This window comes from Macaca nemestrina, chromosome X (assembly GCF_043159975.1).
Source record: "Macaca nemestrina isolate mMacNem1 chromosome X, mMacNem.hap1, whole genome shotgun sequence".
Taxonomy (NCBI): domain Eukaryota; kingdom Metazoa; phylum Chordata; class Mammalia; order Primates; family Cercopithecidae; genus Macaca; species Macaca nemestrina.
In genome coordinates, this window is record NC_092145.1 from 136,414,706 (window position 1) to 136,429,321 (window position 14,616).

General features: G+C 38.0%; 1 protein-coding gene across 10 annotated transcripts in view; it reads right to left on the minus strand.

Moving 5' to 3' along the window:
• Positions 1–10,021: 10,021 nt before the first annotated feature.
• Positions 10,022–14,616, minus strand: part of LOC105478239 (zinc finger protein X-linked) — a 66,152-nt gene continuing 61,557 nt past the window's right edge. For all 10 annotated transcript variants that reach the window (XM_011735371.2, XM_071088565.1, XM_011735370.3 and 7 more), the window contains one exon: positions 10,022–14,294. In XM_011735371.2, coding sequence (XP_011733673.1) covers positions 13,111–14,294 — 1,184 coding nt within the window. In that variant the 3' untranslated portion in view covers positions 10,022–13,110. The remainder of the gene's footprint in view (positions 14,295–14,616) is intronic.

Here is a 14,616-nt window from a genome sequence, read left to right on the forward strand (position 1 = left end):
GGGAAGTGGAGGTTGCAGTGAGCTGAGATTACACCACTGCACTCCAGCCTGGGGAACAGAGTGAGACTCCGTCCTCCCCTGCCTCCCAAAAAAAGTTATGGGGCACAGTTACAGAGAAAGACAAATGACAAATGGAACAAAACAGAGATCCTAGAAGCAGATTCACATACATAGGAATATTTTACATATCACAGAGCTGGCTCTGCAAATTAGTGGGCAAGTATTCACTTTTTTCAATAAAGAGTTGAACTGTATGAAGTTGAAGTTGAAAAAAGTTAAAGTGAATACTTAACTCACACTATATCCTAAAACTGATTCGATGTGGATTAAAGACATAAGTATGAAAAGTCAAACTACAGAGCTTTAAAAAACTGGTATCAGAGAATAACTTCATTACTATCAGGAAGAATTTCTTAAGACACACAAAGTATTAGTCATAAGGAAAAGATATCAATTTTACCATGTTATAATGATGAACTTATGTTAATCAAAAGACATAATACAGTAAAATGGCAAGCCATAGACCAAGAGAAGATATTTATAGGGATTTTAAAATTACATATATGGCCAGATGTGGTGGCTTATACCTATACAGCACTTTGGGAGGCCAAGGCGAGAGGATCACTTGAGCCCAGGAGTTTGAGACCAGCCGGGGCAACATGGTGAAACCCCATCTCTACCAAAAAAGAAAAAAATACAAAAATTAGCCAGGCGTAGTGGCATGCACCTGTGTTCCCAGCTACTCGGGAGGCTGAGGTGGGAGAGGTAGTTGAGCCCAGGAGGTAGATGTTGCAGTGAGCCGAGATTGCGCCACCACACTCCATCCAGCCTGGGTGACAGAGCAAGGCCCTGTCTCAAAAACTAACTAAATAAAATTACATATAACTGACAAAGGACTAATATCAAGACTATATAAAAGGGCCAGGCGTGGTGGCTCACACCTGTGATCCCAGCTCTTTGATTGAGCCTGGGAGTTCGAGATCAGCCTGGGCAACATAGTGAGACCTTGTCTCTTAAAATAGATGATTGATAGATAGATAGATAGATAGATAGATAGATAGATAGATAGATAGATAGATGTTTATGGATCAACAAGAAAAAGGTAAGCGATCCAATAGAAATGGGCCATTCATAGAAAATAGGCCAAAAAACTTACATAGGCTTGTCACAAAAGAGGAAACGTGAATAACCAATAAATATGTGAAAAGATGCTCAATAGTATTCATAATTAGGGATATGTTCATTAAAATCTCAATGTAAAATCTCAATGTAATATTCTTTTACATGCACAAAATTGGCAAAACTTAAAAGTGTGCCAATATTACAATGTTCTCATTGCTGCACATCCTCACCAAAACTCAATATTTTCCAATTTTACTGTAAAGAGTGTAAATTGGTCCATTTTGAAACAAAGCTTGGCATTGCACGTGTGAACAAAAGTTCTCTGGAAAGGAATTTGGAGGAAAGATACTTTATTTCAGTGAATGGTTTGCAAACTAAGGAGAGGAAGGCTTCCCTGTAAAACAAAGGTGCTTTCCAGAGAACAAAAAGAGGGTAGGGTCTCATAGCAAAAGTTCTTGACCAAGTTCCCAATCTAGTCTGTCCATACAAATAAAGGACTGAAACTTAGTTTTGATTGGTCAGTGAAGCTGATTTTTCTGATTGGTTGATACAGCTGAGTCCTGATAGAGGCAGGTAGGCTCTGATTCGTTGATTCAGGTGAGTTCTGGAGTCCCAAAGTTGAACAGAGGTATGGATTTAGGGGTAATTCAGAGAATATGGGTGACCTCTAGTCAGCAAATGGCTGCTTGGCTCTGTTTTATTTTTATAATTTTTTTCCTTTTTTTTTTTCCTATACCAGTTGGTTCACATCTATTTTAAATGTAGGCCCAGTTAGCCACTGGGGATCCATCTTGAATGATTGGCTCTCTCAGGTTCACATTTGTTCACACACGTTACATTTGAATAAGATCAGGAATGACATTCAGGGACAATGGTGATGTCTGCTACAATAATGCTTTCATTCTTGCTCATTTAACAAAACGTGTAACGTACAGGGAAAGGAAGAGATGGAGAACTCTAATCCAGCACTGTGTACCTAGCATTAAGACTTTTTCACATGCTTCTTTATTTAAAGTTAAGGCAAAGAAGGTACTCAGAATGCTGTTATTCTTTGAAAGGAAATTTCTGGCTGAAGTTCCTTCTACTAGGGAGAAATAAATCAGGAGCACTGTTACTCCATCAGGACAGGCTGCACATTTACAGACTATCACTCTCTTCCTTCTTTTTTTCTTTCAGCAATCCCACCACTGGGGACATACCTTGCTTCTCTCTTCAAGAGATATCCGTTTCAAACATTTAAATTTTTTGGTACAATAATGATCACACGCTGGGGCACGGGATTAAAGGGATTCTTTCTTCTTGGTGCCATTTTATGATGACAAGACAAATCCAGGAGACATTATATTTGAAAAATAGGAATTCCCAAAGAAGCAAAATGCCAGTAGGAGAAGTAATAATTACACACAAGATGTAAGAAAACTTCTTTAGCTGAAGAGAGACTTAACAGAAAGAAAGAAATCAGCAAATAGCAAATCGCAGATGTGATTAGAAGTACACACAAACACACACGCACGCACACACCCCTAGATAGATCCTAGTGACCTTTCTGAGTTCTAAAGACAAAGGAAAATTCCTATGAACTTCAGGAGACAAAGAAGAGGCATCGGAGTTCTCATAACACTGAAGTTGGAAAACAATGAAACATCTATAAACTGTGAAAGAAAAGAGACTGTGAACAAAAGTTTATACCTACTAAGATCATTTGTCAAGGCAAAAATAGATGTTTTGGGGTAGTCAAGGTTTTAGAATATATACCCACATACCAAATATGAAGTAACAAACGAAGTGTACATCAACCAAACGAAAATTTATTCAGCACAGAGATGTCAAATGGGGAAAGATGAAATGGACAAGAAACAGCTGTAGCCAAAAATTCTGCAGTGTACACTTATGTCTAATTATAACATGAGAATTTTTAATATAAGAGATAAGAAAGGATTGAAATAGAAAACACATATCAAAGTAGAATTCAAGACCAAATACATTAAAGAGGACAAAAATATCCTGTAAAACACAGTCATGAATAAGATCTGTCAAACATCTATGAAACAAAAATCAATAGAAACCAAATACATAAAGCAAAACTTTAAGTACAAGGAAATTCCATAAAACTCCCTTATAGTGGTATATTTTGATATTTTTTCAAAAATTAAAAATCAAATAGTCACCAGGCACGGTGACCCATGCCTGTAATCCCAGAACTTTGGGAGGTTTAGGTGGGAGGCTCGCTTGAGCCCAGGAGTTTGAGACCAGCCTGGGCAACACAGCGAGAACCTGTCTCAAAAAAAACAAAAGCAAAAACTCAAGTAGTCAAAAAATAGCAAGGATATAGGATATAAAGGATCTGAATAAACAAGCTCAGTTTTATCTATAAGTTTATACCTATAAATGTAAAGATACATGTTAAACTATATCTGTGTTGTATTTTCCAAAAAATTATGTCTTGCCTAAAAGGAAAACTTCAAAAATTCCAAAAAAAAAAAAAAAATGTAGAGGTTATAGAGGCCATACTTTGAACTCAAACCAACAAAACTAGAGATCAAGGCTAAAGGGATTAATAAAAATGTTTACTATTTGAAAGTTAAACTCTACTGTAAATAGGAAATCAAAACAGATGTAAAACTATCTAGAATACAAAAAAGGACAACTCATATACAGTGGCCTATAGCTAAAGTTGTATACCAAAGGAAATACACAGGTTTCAAGGATTTCCTTTAAAAATAAATAAAAATTAATGAAATATGAAACAGACATTTTGATTAGACAGTAAAATATACCAGAAGAAAATAGGAAAAGAAAATAAGCCAGGCACGGTGGCTCACACCTGTAATCCTAACACTTTGGGAGGGGGGGATGCAGGTGGATCGCTTGAGTTCAGGAGTTTGAGACCAGCCTGGGCAACATGATAAGACCCTGTCTCTACCAAAAAAATACAAAAATTAGCTGGGCATGCTGGTGCATGCCTGTGGTCCCAGCTACTCAGGAGGCTAAGGTGGGAGGATCACTTGAGCCCAGGAGGTCAAGGCTGCAGTGAGCTGTGATCACACCACTGCACTGTAGCCTTGGCAACAGAGTGAGACATTGTCTTAAAAAAAAAAAAAAAAAAAAGAAAGATAAAATTAAGTAGAAAACCAAAAAATATAAAGAATAAAAGAGCAGTTTCTTTGACACTACCTATGAAATAGCAAAACCTCTGAAAGCCACTTAAAGAAATATGAGCCAGGCACAGTGGCTCACACCTATAATCCCAGCACTTTAGGAGGCTGAGGCAGGCGGATCACCTGAGGTCAGGAGTTCGAGACCAGCCCGGCCAACATGATGAAACCTCATCTCTACTAAAAATACAAAAATTAGCCAAGCATGTTGGCATGTGCCTGTAATCCCAGCTACTCTGGAGGCTGAGGCAGGAGAATCGCTTGAAGCTGGGAGGCAGAGGTTGCAGTGAGCTGAGATCACACCACTGCACTCCAGCCTGGGCGACAAAGCAAGACTCCATCTCAAAAAAAAAAAAAAAAAAGAAGAAAAGAAATATGACAGCAAACAAAACATATAACATTTAAGATGAGAAAGGAGATGCAACCAGAAATGCAAGAGAATAAAATGAGACTGTTAAATAATAAGAAAATATTGTATATCTATGGCAATAAACTGCAAATCTAGAAGAGTGGTTCAAATCTTGGCTACACATTGTAATCACCTGAGGAACTTGAAAAATTACTGTCTGAGACCCATTCCCACCTGACTCTGGGAAGTTCAAAGGCTGCCCCGTTTGATTTTATGACCGAAATTGAGAACCACTGAATTCTTAGAGGGCTTGGACTGCGTGGTCCATGGACCACAGCATCAGTATCACCAGGGAGCTTGCAGGAAATGCACAATCACAAGCCCCACTCTAGACTCACTGAATCAGAATGAGCATTTTCACAATATCCCCCAGATGATGCATATGCACATTAATACATGAGAAGTATTGATCTAGAGAAAATGGATGATTTTCAGAAATACCAGATCTTAAGAAGAAAAGCTGATGGGCTAATTAACGTACAAGAGATCAGAAAAGTCAAGGCCTCTCATTTTATTTTATTGATTGATTGAGACGAAGTTTCGCTCTTGTTGCCCAGGCTGGAGTGCAATGGCGTGATCTTGGCTCACTGCAATGCGGCCCAGGTTCCCAGGTTCAAACAATTCTCCTGCCTCAGCCTCTTGGAGAGTAGCCGGGACCACAGGCGCACCACCACGCCCAGCTAATTTTTGTATTTTTAGTAGAGGCAGCATTTCACCATGTTGGCCAGGCTGGTCTCCAACTCCTGACCTCAAGTGATCCGCCCTCTAAGTGCTGGGATTACAGGCGTGCGCCACGGCCGCCTGGCCCCAAGACCTACCGTTTATAAAGAGGCATCAGACCCAAATGCTTTCACAACTGAGTTCTATCTAATCTTCAGGGATTAGATAATGCTTCTAGTTTTTAAACTATTGGAGATTGTAGAAAAGTTTCCAAGTTTATTTTTTAGAGCTAAATTAATATGCAAACTAATTTGTATTAGTCTTGGCCAGGGGTGGTGGCTCACGCCTGTAATCCCAGCACTTTGGGAGGCCGAAGCAGGCAGATACCTGAGGTCAGGAGTTCAAGACCACCCTGGCCAACATGGTGAAACCCCATCTCTACTAAAAATACAAAAATCAGCTGGGTGTGGTGGAGCATGCCTGTAATCCCAGCTATTCGGGAGGCTGAGGCAGGAGAATCGTCTGAGTCCAGGAGGTGGAGGTTGCAGTGAGCCGAGATCTCGCCACTGCACTCAAGCCTCGGCAACAAAGTGAGACTCCGTCTCAAAAAAACAAACAAAAAAATGCATGTGTTCTGAATTAAAAATCCCAATGAGGCTTTTAACGGAAACTGGGTAAAATGATTTTCATGTTCCTATGGAATAAGGGTCAAGAAAACTATGAAAAAGAACTAAAGAGGGACTTGCCTTCTGGTTCACCAGGGTACTGTGAGAAAAACAATATGGCATTGGCACAAGAATGACAGACCAGTAAAACAAAATAGACTTCAGAAATAAATCCAAGGATATATATGATGACCACATAAAGTGTCATTTCAGCTCATGAGGGTAAAGGGTGACTTACTTAACAAACAGTACTAGAATAGGTGGCTCTCTATCCAAGAGAAAACAGAAATTAGATGCCCTACCAAACAATATATTTTTAAAAAATTTTTTTGAGATGGGGCCTCACTCTGTCACCTAGGCTGGAGTGCAGTGGCACGATCATAGTTCACCATAGCCTTGAATTCCTGGGCTCAAGCTATCTTCCCACTTCAGTCTCTAGAGTAGCTGGGACAACAGGTGCATGCCACCTTGCCCAGGTATTTTTTTCTTTTTCAAAATAATTTTTAAAATCACCGTTGGATCTGCTAAACTAAATAATTTTAATTACATAAAAATCCAAACAAAACAATAAAAATATAGGAAGAAAATCTAGGCATATATTTGTAGAACCTTGCAGTAGAAAATAACTTTTTAAGCAGAACAAGAAACACCAGGAATCACAAAGGGAAAAAAAAAAACATTTGATTACACAAATATTAAAGATTTTTATATATGAAAAGATTACATAAGCAATAACAAGATAAATCATGGACTACAAAAATGTGCAGCAAATGTATTAGAAAGTTAATAGGCTTAATGTACAAAGAACTCCAAAGAGAAAATGGGGCACAGGATTTGAACAGTCAATTTATCAGAGCGAAAACTTAAAGTGCTATTATATATATAAAAGTATTAAACTCCGCTAGGAGTCACGTCAAAGCAAATTGAAACAGCGATGACATAGTCTTTATTTTTTTAACCTGTGAGATTAGCTGTAACACTCACTGTTTGAAAGGCTGAGGGGAACAAACTCTCCCATATACTGGTGTAGACACATGAATTACATTTGATGTTTGAAAAGAAAATCCCTGAACCCAGAATAGAATTGATATTGTGGTTACAAGACAGATCAAAGATTTATGTGTATGGACTAAGATTAGAAGAGAACAAAGACAAGCAATCCCTTTAATAAAGGTGGCCTTGTGGATTATGATTTTCCCAATTTTTGTTACAAAAGCATGCAATAAAAATAACTTGCAAGATTTCCATCTTTGTATAGTAAGTACATTTGCCCTTTAAAAATTAATTTTCTGAAGAACAACCAAAGCATACTGCCTTGAGAGAGAAAGGAACTTTAGAAGGTCTGCCACAACCACCACTTCAAGGGGGAACAGTAAAAATCAATAAAAGTGGACATAAACATGCAAGGCTAATGGGGAAAACCTCACATGTTGCTAGTGTGCCGGTGCCAGAGGGCAATCCAGAATTGGACTAACCTTTATTAGGATGACATAAGGGAACTCTTCTCCCCCTTTTCCTGTGTCCTAGCCTGGGAGGGCTGGAGTAGATGCTCCCTTTCTCTGATGAGAGAACTAGTCTCTTGATAGCTCACAAAGGAGTGGAAGGTAGGCCCCATACCTTCAAATGACTGGCTACATCAGTCAAGGCCTACATTGGAGGGAAATAGATTGGAAACAAGCTCATCTCAGCCTCTGGGTCTCCCAGTCCAGCCTTACTAGAATAAATCACACACCTAATGGGTGGTTTCTGGTCTATTTTCAATGTGGTTGGAACTCAAGAGGGGAGGACAGGTGACTAGAACCTTCAAAACCCCAACAGATGGCTTTACAATACCTCTCATTTCAAATAATCTCAGACAAAAGGAAATGGGTTCTGCATTTAAAAGCAGAAACTGGCCTCTTAAAAAGCAAAATAATATAGGTCTAGTTAACTCTTCTATAATTTTAGTCGACGTGTTTAGATGCTTCTGTGGTAGTTCACATAGCCAAACAACATCGAGAAGTCCTGAGCAAGTTTTCAGTAGCCAAGTCTCCTAGTGGCTTTACAGTCTCAACAGGTCACTGTAATGCCAGATCCTTTGTGTCCACCAATACCAGCAATACAAGTAACATGGGAGACCAACTGAATAGGAAAAACCAAGTAAAGGAAAGTAATTCTTGATTTTGACCTCAAACTTCATGGACTGAGTATTTCCATCAGAGGTCAGAACATGATTTTGAAATCCAAGTTGGTACAGATGCTACGCCTATATGCACCAGTGATATGTTCCTTGGTGCTATTATTAGTGTTGAACTACTGAAGGGAGTCGAATCACCTCTAGCAAGTTGGGAATTCATTAACTGTGTAATTTAAATCTCCTCATTTCGAGTGTATACCTTGTCTATAGCCAACACTCCACTAGGGTAACTTAAAACAAAATAGTAATTTATTTACAATAGCAAAGATGTCAAAAATAACAGGAACAATATATAACAAATCCAAGATTTTTATGAAAAAGGCAAACAATATATACACGAAACCAAAGATGAAACAAAATCCATAGGGTAAACTTAATTTGACCTTAACTAAACAGTTACAGAATGTGGCAAAATGGTTTTTTTTATTATTATTATGATTTACTTAAGTAACCCTGGGCCAATTACACACACACACCCACACCCACACACACCCACACACACCCACACACAATCTTTTTCAGCCCTTCTCTTTTAAATGCTGAATCTTCCTCTGAACTCAATTTACCTTTGAGGAATGTAACTATGGGAGGCCACACAAGATTTAGGAAGTGCAGGCTATTTACATGTGCGCTAAAGGTGTACTTGTTGACTTGGCAGGCTTACACTTTTAAAACAGCAAACGGAAGGTATCAACTGTCTGGGTCCTATTTTTCTCTCACTGTTCATTTCTGATTTTTTGTCATTTTCTTATCTACCACACAAAATGTTGAACCAGTCATCTTTTAGGTTCCTCAAGTGCTCTAAAAGTGTTTCCCAAGTTTGAACAGGCATCAGAATCACCTGGAGAACACATTAAAACAAAGATCGCTGGGTCCCACACCAGTTTCCCAATTCAGGACGACTAGGGTGGGGCTGAGAATTTGCATCTTTAACAAAGTCCCAGGAAATTAAGATGCTGCCAACGCTGCCCGGCCACACTTTGAAAACCACTGCTCTGAAAGACTGTCCCTTTAAGATACTGATTGGCCATGTTTTTCCTTACATGAATGCTAGAATTTGTGGGAAATGAAATTGTTAATACTGGGATTCCCAGAGAATACAGCAGCACATTATCTGACTTGTTGGATCACAGACAGGTTAGGTGTCATTTGTTAGGTGTTCCATTACAAGTTTTTCAGTATGCTATGGTTTTGTCTGATTTATGGCTCTGGACAGTGACATTCTTCACATTCCCTTCGTCATTTACTTAAAATTTTGATTTATTGTTTCAACTATTAGGCAAACATTTGTTTGTTCATACAGTCGGAAGAACTGCAGAATCTTGTCTATAAAATCAAAGATGGCACAACTCTCTTTTGACTCCTGACATTTACTTAACTGCCGATTTTTAACTGTGGCAATGACCATTCTCTAGTATGTTAGCATCTACTAGAGTCCTCTAAACTGGGCACCAAGTGGTAACTCGAGGGCACGATTTCTGCTGTGGAGGTGGTAACAGTACCCACTGATTAAATATGCTGTAAATTAATACTGAAATGAACTTTATTTAAAGTGCTCTCAAAAACCACTTTATGCATGGGTAATTTATCTCGGGGAACTGGAGATGCTAATAAAACAAATCCTTTATGAAGATAAAAGAAAAACTGAATTCCAAGGACATGCTCATCAAAGGACTCACCAATCACCTCTTAACTTCTCTGAAATATTACTTGCAAATTCACAGAACTGAAATGTTACCAGTATTTGCATCCAAGTCACAAAATTCAAAGCAATCAAGCACTTTGCATTCCACTGCTGTGAAAAAGGAATTAAGAAATGGGGGGATGAAAATAATCCACTGCTTTTGATGTTTATTAGGTTTACAAAAACTGTACATTTTTTTTTCCTTAAGAAAAAGCATTAACTTAGTACTGGTATCAAATAGACTAAACATTCAATAACAGGAAAATATTCTGATTTTTATTTTTGCACGTTATTCTCAAGTACACAATTACAATAATGTCACACATCCCTATATGATTTTCTTTTTATGTATTTTACTTTCTTTACAAAGTGTACAGAGGGAGGGACATACAATATTTAATAGGATATTTCTACAGAACAATAACTTATATTATGTCCTTGTAAAAATCTGTACCTCTTTAAAACATTTAACTGAAACATCCATTTTTTTTTAGCTTTGCTAATCAAAATTGTTTTAAGAATTAAAACTAGGTTGTAACTAATGTCAGTACATAACAGTGACTACGATTTCATTTTCTCTTTATACAGACAAATGTTTTATCATATTCACTTGACCAAACCCTTAAATACCTTTTAAAGGTTTTAATATTGTGCTTTAAAAAGAAAAGAACTGTGTATGATTCCAGAGTATGTAAGAGAAATATAAAATGTGTGAAGTGTTGTGTTCTTTATCTTTCAGTTTATTTAAAAAAAAAAAGACCCAATCATTTATATTTTCTGTATTAATTTTATAGGATTTAAAATTAATACATTTCCACTTTCATTTAAGTGTTTTTACATTATTTCTGGGAAAATAAAAATTAAGGGAGATTTTAAAGGTTCTCACAAAAAAACAGACAGAGCTTTCAAGAATCGCAGGGCAATGAATCACGGATCACAAAATTGTAAGTTACTTTAAAAAAAAAAAAAAACACACATTATAGGGGCCAAGAAGGTACAGGAATTTCCTATAAGATAGGCTAGGAAAACCCATGCCTTGACTTTGACTGGCATTTGGGCTAGAGTTCACACCTGCCTAAAGCACTTGATTTAAAACTAGACTAAATCAGTCTAGCACTTCAGGTTTGCCAAACACCAAATATTTTTATTTCTAACCCTAAAAATGTAACTCTTGAATACAAACATCAATGGCAAAGAGAAAGATGAAAGGTAAAAACCTAAGTACACAGGGGACAGAGCACCATAATGAGGTGGCAAGGCAGCTATAGGGTGGGAAGACAATTTCTAAATATCCTACAATGTGCTAGATGCAGATGGACCAATAGCCAACTGAAGGGACCCCAAAACTGTTTTCTGTTCTCCAAGATTCGTCTTAACACAACCAAGTTCTAATTAACTGAGTTTCTTTTATGACTGTATGACACTGATTCAGACCTATGTGGTGTCTAAGCGTGGTGGCTCACGCCTGTAATCCCAGCACTTTGGAAGGCCGAGGCAGGTGGATCACGAGGTCAGGGTTCAAGACCAGCCTGGCCAAGATAGCGAAACCCCATCTCTACTAAAAATACAAAAAATTAGCCAGGCGTGGTGGCAGGCGCCTGTAATCCCAGCTACTTGAGAGGCTGAGGCAGATAATTGCTTGACCCCAGGAAGCAGAGGTTGCAGTGAGCCAAGATCATGCCACTGCAGTCCAGCCTGGGCAACAGAGCGAGACTCCATCTTAAAAAACAAACAAACAAACAAAAAAAAACCTTTGGAAGACTTAGTGATGTTCCAAATAAGGCCTCAGACTTTCCTTATCTACTTAAAACACATCTTTACATTTTAATCAAAGCCAACTTGAGTGTTAAGTTTTTAAAGTTTGCTAACTGTAACTGTCTGAGAAATACCAGATCGGCCTGAACTTGCCGAGTGTGATGCCATAATTAGCACCTGTTCTCTGGTCCACAGAGCCATCACTTCTTTTCCATCCCTCTCACTAGGTAAGACAGAGTTCCCTCTCGGGCTTCTCAAAGAGAACTGTGGGAGTCATGTCTGGATACTCATTTGCTTTTCAGAAAAATATAAAGACATGGAGCTGAAACTGTATGAAAACATTCTACCTAGAAACATCTTAACCTCTATTTTTCAATTACCAAAGATATTTAAAAGAAAATATCTTTACTCTTTAAAAATACTAGTGTCCTTATTTTCCTTCTAATTCTTCACCTGAGTAATCTCTCTGAAGAGCATGACTTACAAAATGCTCTCTCATGCATCCCTGGATCTTTCATGTTATTGTAAATTTAATACTTTTCATTATAGATTTTAAACAACTACTGTAACTTGGGGTTGTGTGTATAAATATATAAAATAAGCAATACACACAGGTACATGATATATATGTGTATATATATAATTCGGGGTACATTTACATACATAAAGTTGCAAAAGATCCTATAAGCCATGAGTTACCTCTAGGAGATTCCAAAATGCAGTCCTCAGTAAATGTCATTTGTAGCACAAAACCATTCCAAGACGAAGCCGCACAGACAGAATAATCAAAATACAACATGATCAAGCATAATTTTTCAATAAGGTTTTCTAAAAGTTTGCTATGCTGACAAAAGATGTAAATAATCCAAAGAAAACCAAAAGTAATATATTTGAAAAGTAAACACGAACCCAGCCACTGCTCTTAAGCAAAGCCAGGGACGCAAAAGCTCAAATGGAAACTTTCACTGTCAAGTGGTCTGAAAATATTAAGTAAATGACTTCCATGTTATGATAATTAGACCTGACTGTAAAATCTCCCATCTATATTAGTAGATGTCTCTGACAATTTTATTGTGAGAAATGTATGGGGAAGGAAAATGAGTCAACATGAATACTTTCAGAGTTACCAATATAAAGTTACCTTAAGTTAATGGTCTTAGAAGAGTACCATCAAGGTAAGCAAGGTAAATATTTAAATAAATATAAAATTCTAAGATATAAAAATTCGGTATAGAATCAGGGATTACTTTATTAAAAGTAACTAGCATGTTGCCAGTTTTCCCCATTTATTAAACAAACTGAATAGAATTCAGAACACACTACTGAACAAAATGTATATTAAAAAAAGTCAACTAGAAGCAATAATTCTATTTGTACACAGCATAAATCAATATACAGTATTGTATGTGAACGAGACTGATTGGCTTTAAAATGAATTTTCTGCTTCAAGGCCAATATCTCTACAAACGTCTGTAGAAGTATTGTTAGGGCAGGCCAACTTCTTTATGATGTCTCATTATGTGCTGGTTCTTTTCTGAAGGTCTTCGGAAGCCTTTCTTGCAGTACTCACACCGGTGAGGATAGTCTTTCGTGTGAATGGAAATAACGTGCCGTTTAAAGCCTGAGGCATCTGTAGTGCTATACTCACAGTACTCACACTGATACACTTTCCTGCCACTGTGTGTCTTCATATGCTTTTTAAGCTCATTCTGTTGCCTAAATCCCTTTCTACATCTCTTGCACCTAAATGGAAGATCCTTTGTGTGAACTGAGAGAATATGGCGACTTAGAACAAACGGATCTGCAATCTTAAAGTCACAATGTCTACACTGGTGCATTTTTTTGCCCTTGTGGGCAGCCACGTGTTTCTTGAGTTCTGAAGGCCTATGAAAGCCTTTATCACACATGTCACACTTATGGGGGTAGTCTTTCGTGTGAACTGAAATTATGTGTCGTTTCAAATCACTTGAGTTCGAACTCTTGTGGTCGCAATGCAAACACTGGTGTGTTTTGCTTTCTTGGTGGATAAGAGCATGTTGCTGCACCTCTTTGGTATCCGAGAAAGTCAGAAGACAAATGTCACACTTGAATGGCATCTCTTTACTATGCTTAGTTTTGACATGCGTTTTCAAGTTAGAAGAGTCTGCAGACCTATATTCGCAGTACTGGCATTGGTACGGCTTCTCCCCAGTATGGATTCTCATGTGCTTTTTGAGCTCTGAGGGGTGACGAAAACCCTTACCACACTCCACACAAATATGAGGAAAGTTCTTGCTGTGGACCGCCAAGAGGTGGCGATTCAGTAACCCTTGTTCAGCTGTCTCGTATTCACAGAATTTACACTTGTGCATTTTGTTGGCTCCTTTTTCCTTATGCACCATTTTGTGAGTAAACAAAGCCCCTGCATGAGAGAAATGCTTCCCACACTCATCGCATTCTATGGCCTTCTCTGCTTTGCTGGTCAGCTTGTGGCTCTCCAGGTGGTTGTGTAAACTTATCTTCTTGTTGGTAGTGTAATCACAGTCAGTACAGCGGTATTTCTTCTTGGCAAGGTGTTCGGGATGGTTTTTCATGTGCCTTTTCAAAAAACCTCTCGACTTAAACTTCTTCCCACAAATCATGCAAGGATAGACAGTCAAAGGATGTCCATCAGGGCCAATAATTATTGCTAAGAAAGGAAAAGAAAGGAGTATGAGTGCTCAAACCAAGTTCTGTTCCAGTTTCTTTGCGAATGTAAAACGTGGGTTCTGACCACTGTTGGCCAAGGACTCCTAAATTGGACTATTTGCTACTTAACATTCCTTTTACTGTTTTTCAACACAAGAGATATAGCAACCTAGTCATAGAGAAAATGGTCTGGAAACTTCATTCATGAGGACTGTACCACCTTCACTCCCTCTAGTTTAATAAAATTAATGAATATGTAACTTTTATCAATTAGTGATTAAACCTACAGCAATTTAGAAATTGGTGGAAAATTGGCTGGGCAT